General features: G+C 39.0%; 2 protein-coding genes across 2 annotated transcripts in view; one reads left to right on the top strand and one right to left on the bottom strand.

Annotated features, from left to right (window-relative positions):
- FAM241A (family with sequence similarity 241 member A) overlaps positions 1-12,816 on the bottom strand; it is a 40,403-nt gene extending 27,587 nt beyond the window's left edge. The window contains exon 1 of the mRNA XM_004316926.4: positions 12,490-12,816. Coding sequence (XP_004316974.3) covers positions 12,490-12,663 — 174 coding nt within the window. The 5' untranslated portion in view covers positions 12,664-12,816. The remainder of the gene's footprint in view (positions 1-12,489) is intronic.
- LOC109548747 (uncharacterized) overlaps positions 1-19,858 on the top strand; it is a 680,792-nt gene that overhangs the window by 75,621 nt on the left and 585,313 nt on the right. Inside the window, exons 1-2 of the mRNA XM_073804971.1 lie at positions 12,855-13,601; positions 18,445-18,496. Of these exons, the coding sequence (XP_073661072.1) occupies positions 13,598-13,601; positions 18,445-18,496 (56 nt within the window). The 5' untranslated portion in view covers positions 12,855-13,597. Of the gene's footprint in view, positions 13,602-18,444; positions 18,497-19,858 lie in introns of the transcript that reaches the window.

The following is a 19,858-nucleotide window of genomic DNA, read 5'->3' on the forward strand; positions in this document are numbered from 1 at the left end:
AGAAATCACTTCATTCTTGCCCTCCTTTAAATTTAAAAGCTTAAACCAAATGTGCTTCTACACTCCCATGAAACTCCTTAGTAGACAAAGTTGTCTGTGAAACCAGTAACCATTCAACACGTGGAGAAAGTATGCTAGGATGCTAGGAACAAGCAATTGGGATTTGTGTGCTGAATAAAAAATAGACATGAATATGGAATCCTTGGAGCAGCCATCTTGTTCTTATCAAAATTTGTTTTTAGTAGTTATCTGACCATCAGGTTAATTTTAGTTATAACTCAACAGAAAGAACTTCAAATATAACTCAATCCTTGCTTTTCACATGCATACAAATCATACATTTCCACATGTACATTGAATGTATGTATACAGTACTGCCATGGAAGAAGACTAGAATAGAATTAATCTTTTCTAGCAGCATGAGACATTGTAAAGGGAGAGATCAAGTACCCTCACTATCCACAAATTAATCTACTCTGTGTAGCAAATTTTAGAAATTACTTTTTTTCTTTATTACTATAAGAAAATTAAGAATAAGCAAAAAAAAATTATGGGTGTCTCCATGGAAAACTGCATTGTTTATAATACTACTGTTTGGTCTTTATGGCTTTTGAGATATTTTACAAGTCTGTAAATTACAGATAACCAATAGCAATGCAAATAATTCATATCTATAGACAAGCAAACAAATTCTGTTCCAGTAGAGGTTCAATTGTCTTTCCTCCCTGCCTATGGAAAAAGCCAGTCTCGTGGCCATTTGTAAATTCATTTCAACATACCTTTTCCACACATACATTTCTGACTGATTTCTCCTTTGAAGCAGTTGTAACATTTGCCTGGTTCCCTCTTTAATGACGAGTTAAATAAACTCCTTAACATGTGTTCATTTTATATTTAATAAGCACTATAATTTTACCTCTTTTTGAAAATTATCCTTTAACATTTTGCCATTATTGAAATGGCTGATCTGAATTTAAATCTATGTTAGCTTTGGGTTTCATTTACTGTCTTTCCTATGTTTAGTTTAAGAAAAATTAAAAACAAAATTGCAAGTTTTTACCCATTACATAAATTAATGCCAGTTAGTATTCCAAGATTCTGTTTGTCAGCCTTTCACCTTCTTTATATTGTGGTGGTTTTTAAACACATCACATCAAGGAACACAATCCTTGCCTAAATTCTTACAAATGTTTTACAGGGACCTTTAGCTCAATGCACAAACTAACACCACTCGTTTCTTTTCTGTTGATTCTGACAATAGAGTATGTTCCTGTTACACACAAAGTCCTTTCTCTCTTCAAAACTAAATTTTGTTATGAAAGTTTCCCCTGGGAAACCACATTGCTTCAGCAAAAACATCAATTGAGTTTTTACCAGCAGTGTCATTTTAGATTGAAATTTTTATAGACTCTGTACTACCTCAGAGATGACAAAATAAATGTCCGAAGCATTTGCCTTATGCAATCTCTGCTCTCATAGAGATGATGTTTTAGTGTTAGCCTGTGAAGGAGAGAGTGGGAAGTGGCAGAGAATAAACATGTTAGCAAACAAATAAATAAAATACTTTCAAATAGTGTGAGAGCTATGAAGAAAATAAAAGAGTAATGGAAGAGAGGAAGAGGGTGTAGACTGGAGGTTCCTTCTATATATTAGAGCTGAGCTGAGATCTCAGAAAGGTTATAGTTAAGCTGATGATATGAAGATCTGCCAAGGGAAGATTTGGGGAAAAGAGTCTAGGCAGAGGCCTTGAGACAGAATTGAGCTTCCTGGGCTAGTGCAGTGATCTTGATTGTGGTCCACAATAAAATATTTTGTTTCTTGGCCCAGTACATATAAATTTCCACGAAATGACATTCATACCATGTGTGATGCATTCTAACAATTTCTGTCCTATCCTATCCTGTTCACAATCCACTAAATTGATTTCATGGACCAACACTAGCTTGGTTGTTAAGAACTCAGGCTTCAAGCATGGGTTTGAATCTTAACTCAGCAACTTACTAGCTGTGATACTTTCAATATGTTACTTAACATCCCTGTGCTGCAGTTTGTACACCTTTAGAGTGAGGGGCAACAGCAGTCTCTACCCATGAGGGTTGAAACCAGATTTCCCTCCAGAAAGACTGAATCAATTTTACTTCTAACTTTAGTGTATTCTTATTTCATACACTGTTTCTTTAAACCCACACCATTCACCTTTTTAATCTTTATCAACTTGATAGATGAAATATTATCCCTAATAGTTTTAATTTGAATTTCTTTTATTTCTAGTGAGGCTGGACATGTTTTCCTCCTCATTGGATACTAAATGTAGTTGCAGTTTTTATTTCCTACAAAATGTACAAAAATAATATGTTAAATATAAAATTTTACTAGGTATTGTATTTATAACTTGTTTGTTATTTTTTAATTAAATGCAAAGTTATAACATTTATTTACACATATCTTCCACTAAACTACATATAACCAATAAAGGAAAAAAACTTTTGGGGGGATGGATACAAATCAATGAGAACATCAGCTAGTTCTTGAATAAGTCTTTGAAATGATTATAAATGGAGAAATACTAAAATTTGTATTCATTTTCATTTTAACCAATAGAATTCAATATTTTAAATCATAGTTACAAACGTAGACAGATGGAACCATCTTCAGGCATACCTACCAAAAATATTAAAAGAGTTGCCTATTGTAGTAGAAGAGAATGGTTCTGCAATGAAAATATAAATTAATTAAAATTTATTGATGTGCATGAACTAATGATAGATAATAATAGGCCATGAAGTGAAGAATATGATTAATTCAAGGTGCAAATTAAAAATTTCTACATTTTGTACTTTCTCTAAAATCTACTTTTTATTTTTTAAAGAAATGAAGTTTCTGGTGACATTACTGAGTACCTTGTATGCTGGCTGCTACCACAGGTGGAATCGCTTGTTTATTTAAAGTAGCCAAAACCAAACATTTTTCCTTAAAAATGACTTTCCTTCTCAATTCTCAATTTGTGACAGTGACAATAGCTTCTGTTATATTTTATTACCTCTGAAAACCATGGAATAAGGAATTCTGAATTCAATCAAACTGATGAAATTTGCCAGCCATGGGAAATCAAACTTAAATTCCCTGCCTCTGTAGATGGTCTGCATACATCCCAGTAAAATTTTGATCAAGAGGATAAAAGACAAATTAATTGGATTAATTGGAAGAGGGGATAAAAAAAATTTCACAGATGTTAGAAAAAATTATATCAAATGGAATATAGTAAAAACCACAAATGGAAATTTAATTTTCTTAACACTGTTTTAAAAAAAATTTAGGTATTAAGTATTAAGAGATATTAGATATTAAGTATTAATATTGTTTAGATATTAAGTATTAATAATTAGTTTATCCTTTATTTCCCGTAAAGTTCAAAATATTTGCACCATGCTTTCTCTTTGATCAGAAATCTGATAAGATCAAGTTGTTGCTATGAGAAAACAGCAATAACAAATAAAGCCAACTGTTTCCTCTTCCTTAGCCAAGATAAGGCACAGCTGACAATGATGTTAAATGGAAAAAAAAAAACCCAAAACACTGGATACGGGAAAAATTAGATCAGCAGATAGAAAGTAACTTCTGCATTAAGTTAATTAGAAATTCAGTTTCTCTGCTCGGATGAAACTACTCTTTGATTATCTTATTAATTGCCTTACACACACGCACATGCACACGAACACAGCACACACTTAATGAACCAAAACATGACTAGTGGAGACTCTTAAGGGTTTTTGAAGATATGTGGCTGTTACTGCAAGACAAGACTCCAGAGAAGACAACGATGGGAGCCAAAGCTAGCGTGGCTGGGGCTTAAAGAAGGCCTGGGAAAGATACAGTTTCTACTTAGGTCTCTTAGGGCAAGGTTAATGTCATGGTACTACTTTAAGTTTTACCCTTTAACCTTGCTTTACCACTTCTCTTGAATAGTAAATTGAGAATAACTTGTACAGAGGAGGGTGGGTATTTTTCTCATCAAGGGTCAGTGATCCACAACAGAAAAAAAAAATCAACTGGCGATCTATACAAAAAGCAACATATTAATAATTTAGGTTGGTGGGTTAAATTTTTTTAAAGAAATACCTGATTTTTAGATGAGTAAATCTTAATACTTTGTTCAATAAATAATATTTATTCTATAAATCTGAAAATTACATGTACTAAAAATAGTTCTATGATGTGGTTAGTTAAGAAGAAGAAGAAAAAGGGAACCAGAAAAAAAAGATGGAAGAGAAGATCAGGGCAAAATAGGGAGCTAGGGGCTTTCCTGGTGGCGCAGTGGTTGAGAGTCCGCCTGCCTATCCAGGGACACGCGTTCGTGCCCCGGTCCGGGAGGATCCCACATGCCGCGGAGCGGCTAGGCCAGTGAGCCATGGCCGCTGAGCCTGCGCGTCCGGAGCCTGTGCTCCGCAGCGGGAGGGGCCGCAGCGGTGAGAGGCCCGCGTACAGCAAAAAAAAAAAAAAAAAAAAATAGGGAGCTAATATTCACTGAGGACCTACTGTATACTAGGCATTTCATACACAAAATGTTACTGAATCCTCATAAGAACTTTAAGTGGATAGCATTATACCCATTACAATGAGGAAACTGAGTCTCTGAGGGATTAAGTTATTAGGATGACAAGGCTCAAACTTAGAACTGTCATTACCCAAAACCTTTTTCATTGCTCCATAATGCTCAGCTTCTACAGAAGAAGGAGGCAGTGGGGTGGAGAAGACGTATAGAAAAAAAGAGAAAGTGGCTGAGATGGGAGGTGGGGAAGAATAACAGACAATGGGAGAATGAGACACAGTAGGGCGAGATGAAAAAATGATGGGTAGTAGGACAGAGGAGCAGAAAAAGAATATGAGAGTATATGGCCGTTAGCATAACTGATGCCATCCTGGGCCCATACAGTTCCTCTTGTCCTTCTGCTGATCCCACCCAGAACAGTATTGTGAGGTAAATCAACATCTCTGTTGTCAAGGGCTTTGTAGCTAATAGATATTGTTTAATAATCATTGGGACCAGGTTGGCCTCTTTGCTCTGTAATCCTCAAACAGTGATGAAAACCTTTGCTGACTTATTCCCTGTGTCCACAACAGGGGTCCCCAACTCCCGGTCCTAGGCCTGTTAGGAACCGGGCTGCAGAGCAGGAGATGAGCTGTGGGTGAGCGAGTGAAGCTTCATCTGCCGCTCCCCATGGCTCCCCATGGCCCCCCATCCCTCCCCATCCCTCCCCATCGCTCCCCATCCCTCCCCATCGCTCCCCATCGCTCCCCATCCCTCACCATCGCTCCCCATCCCTCACCATCGCTCCCCATCCCTCCCCATCCCTCCCCATCGCTCCCCATCGCTCCCCATCCCTCCCCATCGCTCCCCATCCCTCCCCATCACTCCCCATCCCTCCCCTTCGCCCCCCATCACTCCCCATCGCTCTGCATCCCTCCCCATCGCTGGCATTACCGCCTGAACCATCCCCCAACCTCCGTGGAAAAACCGTCTTCCTCGAAACAGGTCCCTGGTGCCAAAATGGTTGGGGACTGCTGGTCCACAAGACTAGTTACCCATTCATAAATATTGACTTAGGAATGCATTTCCTGTTTCCAAGCACATACCCCTATACCCTATGTTAACTATAAAATTGTCTCAGTGGCCCCTTGGCAGTGTGGAGTGCAGCTGCAAACGCTTACAGATCATCTGCCTGATCCCACCCTGTGAGCAAGTTATCCTGTAATATACTGATCCATTGATTATATGGAGCTGCCTGCCTTGTTTTTCAATCTCAAGATAACTTCTCAGTTTGGTGGGCACTTTTTGTTCCCTCTGTTCTCCAACAAAGAGGGAAAGCAAAATAGAGAAAGTTGCATATAAGGAGTTGCTAGAAGAAGAGATGCAAGAAAAGATCTGTAGGGAGACTACCTGTTTGGAATGTAGGTGTCAAAAAAATAAACAATTATTACCTATCCATTGGAATATCTATCAACAGAGTAATTATTCTTGACAACTCAAACCACTATAATCCTAATACATTTTGAGCAGAGTTTCTCAACGTCAGCACTACTGACATTTTGGGTCAGGCAATGCTTTGCTGTAGGTGACTGTTCTGCATATTATAGGATGTTTAGCAGTAACCCTGGACTATTCCTATTAGATGCTGACGGTACTGTACCCCCTTCGTCTTAATATTCAAAAATGTCTCCAGACATTGCCAAATGTCCCCCATGAGCAAAACTGCCCCCAATTAAGAACCACTGATTTAGAAGTTCCATTCTTGAAATAATGATAAAAAATGGACAAAAGATATCTACCATATACAAAATTATTCCCTGAGTTAGTGACTAGATGCCCATTGGAAAAAAATTAGATTTAAGTTTAGGGCTGAGTTCATCTAAACTCAAAGCACTTGCTACAGTATTGCTTGCAAACTGCTTTTAAAAGATGTGAAAGGAAGTGGGTATAAACAGATATCTATTTTTGAACTATACAATCTAAGGGGGAGCAGCAGATTTATCAGACTGTTCTCCCATCATAGGTGAGGGCTCTTTGCATTTCTGAAACAAAAACAAAGCCGGCTTTGGAGTTTGGAGACCTGGGTTCTGGTGTGCTCTAGTACTAGTTAATTGTAAGCCCTAGGGCAAATCACTTGGCCTGGAGAAGCAAGGCTTGTTGGCTTCTTACACTTTACCAAGAGTTCTAATATACCCTTCTAGGGAAATAGTAAAATAACTTCCTTATGTATATATATCTATTACTGATACTATGTCGAAGGGCAAGTTTGTTGAATACTGTGGATTGGTTTGCTTATTATTCTCTTGCCACTCAAAGTGTGGTCCTTGGGCATAGCATCAGCATCACTTCAGGAGCTTGTTAGAGATGCAAAATCTTGGGCCTCACCCCAGAACAACAAAATCACAACCTGCAAGAGATAATTTGTCTACACATTAAAACTGAGGAGCACTGTTCTATTCCACCTTCCTCCTAGGGTGGCTTTCTAACTGCAGAGTCTGGAAAACTTAAAAATAACATTTCTCAGATATCTTTTCACTTAGGTCCTAGTTGAAAATTAGGTCCAAAAGCTAACCCTTACACGCTTATTATATGCTAAGTACTGCTCTAACACTTTACATATATTACATACATACATATAACAGTTCTATGGTGTTGATACAACTATTATTCCCTTGTTATTTCTTCAGATGAAGAAACTGAAGGCCAAAGAGGTTAATTAACTTGCCCAAAGTTACAGTTAGTAAGTGGCAGAGTTAGGATTCAAACCTAGGTATTCTGGATCTAGAATATGTACTGCTAATCATATCTTTGATGATAGATCAAAAAGGAGGTATAAGGCTTCCCTCTGGTATCATTTTTTTTTTTTACAGATGATCTCATGGAACATTCTTTGATAAATGCCATTATACAGGTTCCTTCATTTATTTACTTAAATATCTATAAGCCAGCATTTATCTGAAAGTTCCAGCATTGCAAAAGGCAAGAAATAGAAATGAAGCATTACCATCTGAAAGGAAACAAAATCAACCTTATCTATAGAGTGGATGATTATATACCTAGAAGATGCAAAAGAATCAAGTCTAAGAGATACTAGTATATATTAGTATTAGAATTAACAAAAGAATTCAGAAAGGTAGCTAGTTTAAAAAGAACTAAATAAAAACCAATAGCTAGAAACCAGCAGCAAAAACATGATGTGGAAAAAGAAATCCCTTTCACAATGCCAACAGAAACATAAAAGCTTGATATAGACTTCAGTATTTATAACTACTATAAAGGATTGCAAAGCCAGGGAGAAAGTGGATTATTCAATGATTAGGAAAAACAAAAAAGATCAGCTCCATACCTCACACAATACATAAAGTCATTCTAAAGAGATTAAATATATAGAGTAAAAAAAAGAAAAACTACAAACACACATAAGAAAATATTGGTGGATAGTTTAAGTGTAGGATTAGAAAGAATTTTCTAAACAAATATAATAGATATATGTATGTATGTGTGGGGTGTGTGTGTGTGCATGTATAAGGGTGTGAGATGTGTGTGTATGAAACTAACAAAAAAATTCCTTTGGCTAATAAAAATTTAAAGCATTTCTAAGTCAAAACATCATAAACAAAATTATAAAGTAAACAGCAAGCAGGGAAAATAATTATAATCATTGTGAAATATGAGTTTAATATCTTATAATAATGCCAAAAGAAAAAATGGTCAAAGAACACAATTAAAAAGAAATACAAATGCTCAATAAATATACGAATGGTTTAGTAAACCTCTCCAGCAGTATCTTACGACAATAAGATAATTTTTGCCTATTAAGTTGGCAAAGATTAAACTATAAATTTTACTGTTTCTTGCTGGAATGGATGGTTTCCAACTGGCACTCTTACATACTAATGCCAGAAGAGCACAATGGTGCAACCTTTTCTGAATGCAGTTTTTTAGGATGTTTCAAGAGGATTCAAAGAGTTTGACTTATTGACCTAGTTCTTCCAGTTCTAGGAATTTATTCCAAGGTGGAACTGTGAGAAAAAGGTAGAACTTTATAAGCAAAGATTTTCATTACAGCATTATCTATAAAAGAAGGTTTGAAGCAACTTAAATATGTAGTATTAGGGGAATGATTATTAGGCAGCCCTAAAAATAATTTTTACAAAGAATTTTTGATAACATGGGAAAATGACACAACATGCTAAGTAGATAAAAACAAGATACCAAATCCAAATATTACATTAAAACATGTTAAAAAATATGTGTGTATATATGCATATACACATACAGAGAGATATATGAATGTAGTAACATCAAATGTTTCATATTTTATAGCACAATATTACTTAGTGAGATATCAAATGCTTTTGTTTTCTTCTTTAGATTTTTTTTTTTTTTTTTTTTTTTTTTGCGGTAGGCGGGCCTCTCACTGTTGTGGCCTCTCCCATTGCGGAGCACAGGCTCTGGACGCGCAGGCTCAGCGGCCATGGCTCACAGGCCTAGCCGCTCCGCGGCATGTGGGATCTTCCCGGACTGGGGCACAAACCCGTGTCTCCTGCATCGGCAGGCATACTCTTAACCACTGCACCACCAGGGAAGCCCCCTAGATTGTTTTATAGTTCTACATTTTCCGAAGTACACATTACTTTTATAATCATAAAGAAAGACCTTAAAGCTAAAAATAATGATTCTAAAGTCAATCCAAGGACGGTGGGACCTTTCTATCCCACCTAAGGCAGGGCCATCTTAGGTTATTCAGGTTGCAAAATGCCACATACATACATAAATGTAATAAAAGGACTGGAGATATTTAACCTTCCAGGTATGCAGCAGGGCAGAGACTCTCTTACCTAAAGGGACCTGGCATTCACAGTCATGAACATACTTGGATCACCTCTCATGCACACAATTACCAACACACATGTAGGACAGCTATGCCCTGTCCCTTCAGTTCCTTGGGCGTTTTGCCTCTCTCCCTGGCTTATCTTTCTTAGAGGCCAAACTCCTACTTCAGACTTGACAGTTCTTTCATCTAGGGAACCTGGTCCAGTCTATCAAGTCCTCCTTTCCTAGGATAGAGGCTGCCTTGTCAATCATGTACCTGGAAAGATTTAGGCCAGAAAGACAGAGGAACCTTAGTTTTCTCTCAGATGGAGTAGTACTTAAGGATAAATAGTAAAAAAAAAAAAAAAAAAAATGATGCTTATCTTAGTTATTAAGAAAACACCTATATAAATACTGGTATTTTGGTATTACAGGAAATAAATACCATTTTGATCTGGTATCATAATAACAATGAGCCAAAGATACGTTTTGTAAAGTCAAAGCTGATGCAAGAGGCTTCCAGGTAGAGGGAAGGGCATGAGTCTTTCAGACAGGAATAGAAGGAAAAATCAGTGAAGGTAAGGATATATGTAGAGGAGACTTTAGGCTGGGGAATAGCCAAAGGAAGAAAGCTCCTTCATCAAATGATCAGCTAAGGGCAAACTGTGAAGGAACTAGAAATAGAAAGGGATTTAATACAGCAAATTAGGGGCTGACAAAAATCTTTGAAAGAGCTGGAGGAGCAAAAGTCAGGTGCCTTCTGGAGCTGTTGCATTCAAGAGCACACCACCTGTAACCCTGATCCAGATATAAAGGAGCCTCTGCTATTACTGCTGCCGCTGCCACTACTACCAATTCTCTCTTAACATCCGCGACGCTACTCAGATTCTGGAACATTAAGTGAGTGTGCTAAGCAGAAAGGACAGCAGGGAGATGGCCTCTGTCTCATTTCCAGCTAATTAGTTTTGGTTCTGTTTCTGTTTATATCACTGTTTCTATGGAAAAGCTCACTTTAAGTTCTAAGCAACAAGTTTACAAACCAAGTTTTCAAAAATACTCTGTTTGTAATTTGGAGTCCATGTGTCCTTAAAACAACAAAACAAACACACACCATCTGCCTAAAGAAAAACAAAATAAAACAAATCCTTAGACATGTTTTATAGTTGTTAATTTCATTTACCTCTCCCTCAAATATCTTTATATCTCTACCATCATTGCAAGGCAGTGCATACAAATTTTAAATTTCATTTTCAGGACTTGAAAAAAAAGCTACACTTATTACCAAGAAATGACTTATCACAAAAGCTTGCTTTTTACACCAATGAGTTGGGTTGTATCAATTTTTTGTTCATTTTTGACTTCTTTATAAGAAGTTCTTCTTTGGTGCTGATATAGGAGAAAATGCATATCTCAGGTGTAATTTTCAAGTATTGTGTATGTGGACTTAGAGTACATAAATAAATCATGTGATAAAAATAAATGATAACATTTTCAAAGGAGTACAGGAAAATAAATTTACATGACATGCAATGAAAGAAGCAGGTATGCAAAGTATATCTGTTTTCTAGGCTATATGTTTCATTCTTTTTTCGTTTCATCCCTTGTCGTTGTACCATAAACAATTTTGTTAAGACCAGAGCTACTGATGATGAAAAATCCACAGAAGCTTAAATGAAATATTTTACATGCTCCCTTAAAACCACTTGAAAATTACTTTGGGTCCTTTAGCTCAAATACATCCGCCCCCCGCTCCCCGCCAGGGAGTTCCTGTTGCTGTTTTCTTCACTTTTCCAGTTGAACAACTAAAGTAAGAGGAAACAGTCCTTTAGCTACTGAGTCATTGTACAGTTAATGGGGTAAAACTACCAGGAAAGCAGTCAGGAAGATCTCCTAGCTACCAATTATTTGCTTCAGTCACCATCTCTTACATTGTCAAAAGAATGAAAAATTACACTTCCACATGGTGAGCAAACCTAATGCTAAGGCATATTTTGTATGTGCCACACAATTATTTCTGTTTTCTAAACAATGCTGAGACACTAGAACTTATACTTTATCTATTAATGCATTTACTGATGATGTTGGAGTTTGTGAAATGTGACAAAAAGAACAGATGCAGAAGGATAATGAGAGGAGACAGGTATCAACTGATCTCAACAGTATACACTGTAATAAAGGCAAATAATCATTTTAATTCTTGGTCTTTACTGTGATTCTGAAGGCTAGCTTATCTTGGTTATTTTTGAAGGTCTAATTACTGTATTTGCTGGTGAAAATTCATCCCACATATAATTCAATTTCTTTTATTAAACTTCTTGCCTAATCTTGAAGATAAATGATGTGTTATAATGCCTATTATCACATACTGAACTTAGTGAAAGCAAATTCTGAGAGTTTCAAAAACTACCCAACTTCTCTTTTCCCTTATTATGGCTGGACTCATACTTTTTTCCCCTTTGGTACCAACTGAAAGCAATTTTCTTGCCTTTTCAGTTTTTTTTCTTTCTGCCTTAGGCATTATTTTTTTAACTTAATTATTACTCAGCTTTTTCAGTTTTTAAATGAAGTTTAGATCCCCTTTGGGTTCATGTGAAAAACTTGCTCTCGGAGAGTCCCTGTCAAGACACTTATTGTAATACTCGCTCCTACACGTCTTCAGATACTGATTGCATGTCTAGAGAAATACACCCACACCTTACAAGAGGCGCTAGGTGTGAGTTCAGAAATGACAAGATGGAAGTCGAGAGGGGAGCCACTGGCCCCTAAAACACAGCACCGGGGTATGAACTCGAAGTTGAAGAATGTTTACATGTAAGGCTTTTAGATAAGTGACCGTTATGGAGGGCACTTCCACAGACCCCCGGGCTCCGGCCTGAGAAGCCTCTGCCCGACGGGTGGGTAAAGGCGGCGCTGACCCCGCCAGGCACGCGACTCCTGGCCGGCACTTGGCAGCGCACACGCGACCCCGCGGCCTGGCCCCGAGGGCTCCGTCCAAACGCTCTCCGGGGCCGCTTTCCAGAACGCCGCGGCGACCAGCGCCCCACGCCGAGCACAGCCCCGGCGCCGCCCGCCCTCCGGGCCACTTCCCTCTGCCGCCGCGTGGGGCTCGGGAAACCGGCCGGACCGCGCCGCCCCTCCTGGATCACCTGCTCTTGCTCCTCCTGCGGCCGCCGGTCGCGCCGCCGCGGGCTCGCCCCGGGATCCGGCTCGGTCCCCGCCGCCGCCCGCTCCGCCAGCGCGTCCCCGTCCTCGTCGCGCTCTCCGCCGCCGCCGCTGCCGCCGCCGCCGCCGCCGCCAAGCAGCTCCCCGGCCGAGCACATCCCGCCGCCAACTCCTGCCGCCCGGGACGGCCGCCGGAGGGGCCAAGCTACGAAGCCGGAGGCAGCGATCGCCGCCCGAGGGCCGCCCTGGGATCGGCCACACTCGCCGCTGACAGGAGCCTACGGAGCGCGCCCCGGCGGCCTGGGCGCCGCAAGTACCAGCCCGGCCCGGCCTCTCCTGTCACCGGCTCGCCCCGCCCTCGGCCGCCGGGGCGGAGCCCACCCGGGGAAGGGAGGGGCCAGGGCAGAGGCGGGGCCAACGGGGCGCGCGCGCGCGCCTGTGTGTGTGTGTGTGTGTGTGTGTGTGTGTGTGTGTGTGTGTGTGTGTGTGTGTTCGCGCGCACGCGTTTGTGAGAGAATATGAGTGTGTGACTATGTACATTACAGACTGTGTGTGAGAGATTGTGAGAGAGAGGCTCTGTGTGTGTGTGTGTGAGAGACTATGAGAGAGAGTGTGTATATGAGAGACTACGTACGTAAAGACTGTGAGAGATTGTGTATAAGAAATTGTATGTGCATGAGACTGTGTGTGTGAGAGCTCGTGTGTGTGAGAGCCTGATAGGCACTGTGTTGAGAGAGACTGTGAAAGACGCGGTGTATGCGTTTGTGAGGGAGAGAGGAGAGCGTGTGTTGGTAGGTGTGTGAGAGAGGGAAACACAGGCAGACACAGAGCTCCACACTCCAGCGGAGCCCCTCTGTGCTTGCCTGGCACTGGCAGTGTGCCTGGGTGTGATGCCGGCTGCCTGTCCTGAGTAGCTGTCCATCCTTTACAAGTAATACACATTCTCCGTCTATTTTGTTCCTTTTGCCTCCTCTCTGTGTCTCTCTGAAGGTCTGAAGGTCTCTCTCTGTTGAGTGCTTCCCTGGTGTGTGTTGGTTGTTGGAGCCTTGGGAGCATTTGGTGGTGTATCTGCCTTTGTGTATATTTCTATAAATGGGTAAGAATATGTCACTCAGTGTGTGGTAAGGGAGACATCTTAGTTTATAATTCTTTTTCATGCTACCTGTGGTATCGCAATTTATAATAAGTAACATATATATATATATATATATATATATATATATATATATATAGCCTTTGTCCCCATTCCTGGCACAGAGCTCCTAAAACCTTGGAGTTTCCTAAGTGGTGAAAGGGATAAAGATGTCTTTTGTTATGTTAATGAGGCAACTTTTTGATAGCCCCTAGGTAACTTAAGGGTGGGGCATGGTTGTCAGAAGAACCAGCCTTGTGATTAGAGGATTGGAACTTTCAGTCCCCTCTCTGATCTCCTGGGAGGGGAGCGGGGCTGGAGGTTGAATTGACCACCAACGGTCAGTAGTTTAGTCAATCATGCCTTTGTAATGAAGACTCCATAGAAACCCAAAGGATAGGGCTTTAGAGAACTTCCGGGTTGGTGAACACGTGGAGATGGGGGGAGAGTGGCAGCTTAGAAAGGGCATGGAAGCTCTGCGCCCCTTACTGCATACCTCGCCCTATGTACCTTTTCATCTGACTGTGCCCCTGTATTCTTTGTAATATCCTTTATAATAAACTCCTAAAAGTAAGTAAACGTTTCTCTGAGTTCTGTGAGCAGCTCTAAGCAAATTAGTGGAACCCATAGAGGGGATCGTGGGAACCTTCAATATATAGGTGGCTGGTAGAAGCACAGGTAACAGCCCGGAGTTGCAATTGGCAGCTGACGTGTGTGTGGTGGGTGGAGTTGGAGCGAGGGGGAGGTGGGGGGGGGAGGGGCAGCCTTGCGGAACTGAGTCCTTGGCCTGTAAGATCTGTGAACTTATCCCCAGATAGGTAGTGCCAGAACTGAGTTAACTGCTTAGTGGTGTTGAAAAACACACATCAGACTACCCTACCCATTTTGTTAAAGGGAAGTTGAGGGCACTTAAATAATGTATCAAATTTTGTATATCTCTTATCTGTATTTTGAAAAGATAATAGACTATTGTATAGATAAAATATCAGGCTATCTTTCAATGGAAAGTAAATATGCCTAGGTATGGAGAAGACTGAATTATTTGAGATGTTCTATTAAAATGTCTCTAGGCCCAGAGGGAATTAAAATAGGCGGGAATGTAAAGACTTATTTTAAAGACCTGTTTCCTGGTTTTGGTAATCAGGATTGTAGAAGCTAGAAAATATGCCTTTGGCTATCACAAATTAGAAAGAAAATGAATTTGGTTTATTTCCTTTCTTAAAAGCCTTTAAAACCCCAGAGGAAAGTATTTAATATTATATATATATATAATCAGAAACAAATGTCACCATGGGAACCCAAAAGCATTCCCTGTTGGACCTCATTGCTTTCCTCTAATGACATTTTCATTCCTGAAATTTTGCTTTGGCTCTTAGTAGTGTTTCTTATAAAAAATGACCTTATATATCTATTTAAAACAAAACTTTAGGATTATGTATGTGGCACAGAGAATATCCGCTTTTTACTGCCAACTCTGTGGAGCTTAAGGCACATTTTGAAGTTCACCTCTTTTGGCTTGTAGTTGTTAACTTGGTAAATCGAGCGGCTATGCACTCTTCAATCAGGTTACAGGGTGAACAGAAACTCCTTCTATACTTGAGGACTCAGAAGGCATAGAATTTATATATCTGGCCAGGAAAAAAAGAATAATACAGAATTTAGCTTTGTTCAACTTAGGGGACAAGTCTTAATTAAGTGCTTTAGAACATACTGTCTGGCCTTTTGGAAAGTCAGGCTTCTCGATTCTTTGAGAAGTGTATTCATTCATTCAGTTATTTAGCAGATATTTATTGAACACCTCTAGGCATTAGGCCCAGGTCTAGGTCCCTCCTCTCACGTAGCTTCCATTTAATTTTCTTTTGAGTTCTATTCTGCTTTCCCTGGCAAAAGCCAAGAACTTTCACCAAAAGGTAGCCAGAATCCTCTGATTCCTGCCTAGGACTGATGTCAGAACCTCTTCATTTTCTTATTTTATTTAGTGCTTGGGTTTCCTCTTTGAACTGTTATTCATTTGTTTATAGAGACTTTAGTCTTTCCTGAAGATTTAGAGAATCACCTCTTATTAAAAAACCCAGTAGTAGCATTTTATACAAAAGACATTATTCAGGTTACATCACAGATAACATACTTTCAAGTGTGTCTTACGAGAGGGGAGGACTGTTTTCCCTCTGTTGCATACTATGAATAGTAAGTATATAAAGATATTACTTCCCGTTTCCCATGGGAAATATAAGATTCTTATTACCTAGGCAACTATAATGTGTTGGTCTCAAATTGTATGCAGTTTAGTTGTGATTTTATTAGTGTATTTACCTTGTGTTTTCCCAGGAATTAATGAGTGGCAAAAAACAGACTCATTTCTCAGGAGTGGCCTGTGTAGTGCAAAGGTGTCTTGTGCAGTTGCTGTGGGAACTCTCTCACTTTCACACCTTTAATATCTTATTTTTAACGTTCTTCCACTCTTATGTGTACAACTTTCCAGAGAGAAAAGTTAACAAATCAGAGTGATCTGTACTCATTTAGTAATATAATATTAGAAACAAATGCAGTTATTTGTAGAAACTGCGCCAAACTTCATTTTTTAGTTTAATTTTTGACATACTATGATGTTATTATATGCTTCCTGTGCTTTAATTTTTGCCTCTCATTATTTAAAAAAATCTGTTTCCTTCCCGTTTAGCAGAGCCTTTGGTATGGGGAATAATTTTTGAGATGTTTGAAATCTTAACTAAAATCCCAGGAAAAACTATGGTTTCTGGACAACATGTGAATTTAAAGGAAAAGGAACTTATTGGAGAACACTCACTTCCTTTATCGTTCCTTTGTTTTAAGGAAGCTATATCAGAAGCATGGTGAACCAATGCTTTCTCAATGTTCTCTAGCCATTCCAGAGAGTCCATTCTGATTGGGAGAAGGAAAAATTTACCTTTCTTCTTGGAATTAATTTCTATTCTCTCTTTTGTTAAAGAACAAAATTCAACTGAATAAATTTTAAAGATCTTATTGGTTTTATTCAGCCATTCATGAATTAGGCAGCATCCAATCTAGCAGATAGAAAGGAACTCCAAAGAAGTGTACAACTTAACAGGGTTTTATAGACCAAAGTGAGCAGGAACAGGAAAGTTATACTGGGCATTGGCTGATTGGTTAATGCTGGGTTATCCCCTTATATGGAGCAAAGGAAGTCTTGGGGCCTGGTGAGGTAACTTGTGCTGGGCAGGCAAGGGCTGATCAGTTGACCTAGGCCTTCCTTCTCTGAGGCTCGAAATTTAGTTAAGTTTTGGTTTGTCGATGTGGTGTTTAGCATGAGTGACTTCATCTTGAGCCTAATCTGTTTACCTTAACTGTTTTATTCTCTTTTTGTGGTGTGACTTCTTTGCATCCACATGTACTACTGAGTTCTCTCCTTATAGTAGGAATGTAGATTAAGAGTTGTGTTTTCACTGAAAAAAAAAAAAAAAAAAACAGAGTTGAGAAGGCTATTCAAACTCCCTAGTAGAGAAAAAAATGGAAAAGTAAACAATTATAAAGTACTACTTAATATATGTTAGCAATTTTTAAAGTGTTGAACAAAACCTAATGTGGACAAGCCTTAGAGAAATGGTTAAACTCAACTACTGCTAGTAGCACTGCAAACTGATGGCATTCTTTTGGTGGTACATATTCAGAACCATAAAAATATTCATACTCTTTGGCCACTAACTGCAGACCTAGAAAAAAATTCAAAAGAGGTTAAAAAAAAAAAACAAAACTGTTTGGTGTTCAAGGCAAAACTATAGTGAAAAGTTGAAAGAAGCCTAAATGCTCTCCAGTAGGGACATGTCTGAGTAAACTATGGAATTCCAACACAATTAAATGTATAAGGCCTTGAAATAGTAATGATAAAGATTTTATATCAATGTGATAAACACATTTAATATGATGTTAAGTGGAAAAGTACAGCCTGACAGTAGCAGAGCCACTTAGCCTGTATCTCAGGAGCTGGGAAGACAAAAAGTGTAATACGGAACTTAATTCTGTTCAATTTAGGGAATAAGTCTGACAGAAGTGAAATTATGTGAACATGTAGATCAAATTTGGAAGAGAAATTTTTAAAATGTTTTCTGGGTTGTGTGTTTCCTAGTAAAATTAATTTTAACGTTGTAATTTAAAAATAATCATTTTTAAAGATCTGTTTCTGTTTTCTTTGTAAAATTGGATGGCTGGCACGCAAAGCCTGGTTGCCTCAACTTCATAGCTGAAAGTTGTTACCTTTTGTTGAATAATTTAGTTGTTGAATGGGTTTGGATCTTTTATTCATGCTGTTCTCAATAATTTAGAATCTTAAGTTGGAAGGAATCTAAGAAGCATTTTAGAACAACCTCCCACCAGTATAGGGATCCCTTCTATAACATTCCTGACAGACGGTCACCCTCCTTCTGTTTGAAGGCTTCCAACTATGGGAAACTCATTACTTCATGATGCCACCTGTTCAATTACTGGATATCTCTAGTTGTTAGAAAGTTCTTTACAGCTACTGAGTTGAATCTGTATCCTTGTCTCCTCTGCCTACTGGTCCTAATTCTTTCCTGAAGTACAAGAGAACTGATAAATCTTTTTTTTTTTTTTTCCCTCAAGACAGTCTTTTGAATGTTTTTTAAAAGGCAGTTTTTGTCTTCTCTTAGCCTTTATTCTTTCAGCTGTTATTTATGGATAGATGTAGAATTTGTAGATTTTGCCATTTATTATCTGTACCTACTTCTTATGTTAACAGTACCCCAGCTTTTTTTATTGATTCAACTCTCTCCCACTCTGTCTGTGATTTCAGTGAAGATGACTCTATTCCTGGATCCAGGAGTGAAGAATAACACCTTTACTGAGTAAGTCAAATGCATTTCACCCTTCCTACCTCCCATGGCTATAGTGACTGATTTGAGGATGTGCACATGGCCCAAATCAGGACCGTCAGGGCCAGTGAAACTCAATTCTGGGATTTTTGTTTGTACTGTAGAAAAAGCAAAGTCTTGTCTACAGGATTGGTGTGTGGTGATATGAGTTTGGAACTACAGGAGAACCATCTTATAAGGGCCTGAGAATGAAGTCTGTCCCGCAGAATGCATGACTGAGAGATGAGCTTTTTGTGGTACGCAGGCCTCTCACTGTTGTGGCCTCTCCCGTTGTGGAGCACAGGCTCCTGACGCGCAGGCTCAGCGGCCATGGCTCACGGGCCCAGCCGCTCCGCGGCATGTGGGATCTTCCCGGACCGGGTCACGAACCCGTGTCTCCTGCATTGGCAGGCGGACTCTCAACCACTGCGCCACCAGGGAAGCCCTTGGGTTGGCTTTTTATCACTTACTAAAGAAGTTAGAATGATACAAGCTCTAAACTAGGGTACAGAGGAAATGAAGTAGTTCTGCTACTATCAGACTGCAGAAATGAGGGCAGTTCATTTAAAGTCTCTGGTACTGAATTGCATCATCAGTAAAATGAACAAGTTTAACTGGACAATTTGAAAAACCTCCTCCTCCTTTAAACTTCTATGATTTCTGTATGACTTTTCCTCTAGATCTAACCTGAGTGTCTTGGCTGCTGTCATTTGCTTTTATTCCAATTGGTCAAGTTGTTCTTCTCGGAGGGGTTAACTCTCAAAAGCAAAAGGATAGAAAGAATTTTCCTATGCTGCATCTTTTTTTAATCACTCATATTTAAATTATTTTCCCTATTCCCTACCCCTCAATCTTTTAAAATGTTTTAATGAACATATAAATTGTCCTAATATGATTCTAAGACATCTATAATTTTAAGACTTTGTCATGAAATAACTCCCTTTACTCAGTGAAAATTAGGTCTATTACCCTTTTGTCTCTAACTTTTCATTTTGAAAAATTTCAAACCTTCAGAAAAATTGCAAGAATAGTGCAATGAACACCAGCAGAGCTTTTACCTAGATTGGCCTGTTGTTGATATTTTTCTGTATTTGCTTTCCTGTGTGTGTTTTCCTAAATAAATTTATTATTCTTAATGTGTCTTTAAAACAGTATGTATTAAGAAAAGTAAGGACTTCTAAGAGGATTCCTGGAACCATTTAGAAGGATCTGGAAAAGTAGAGTTTGTACAGGGTAGGGACTAACAATTCAGAGTCTTCACTTTTCCTGAATTTCAATCCTGGCTCTCTCTAATCATCAGTTCTCACATTTGTGAAATATGGGTATTATTGGCACCTATTAATTAGTATTAATTAA

This window comes from Tursiops truncatus, chromosome 5 (assembly GCF_011762595.2).
Source record: "Tursiops truncatus isolate mTurTru1 chromosome 5, mTurTru1.mat.Y, whole genome shotgun sequence".
Taxonomy (NCBI): domain Eukaryota; kingdom Metazoa; phylum Chordata; class Mammalia; order Artiodactyla; family Delphinidae; genus Tursiops; species Tursiops truncatus.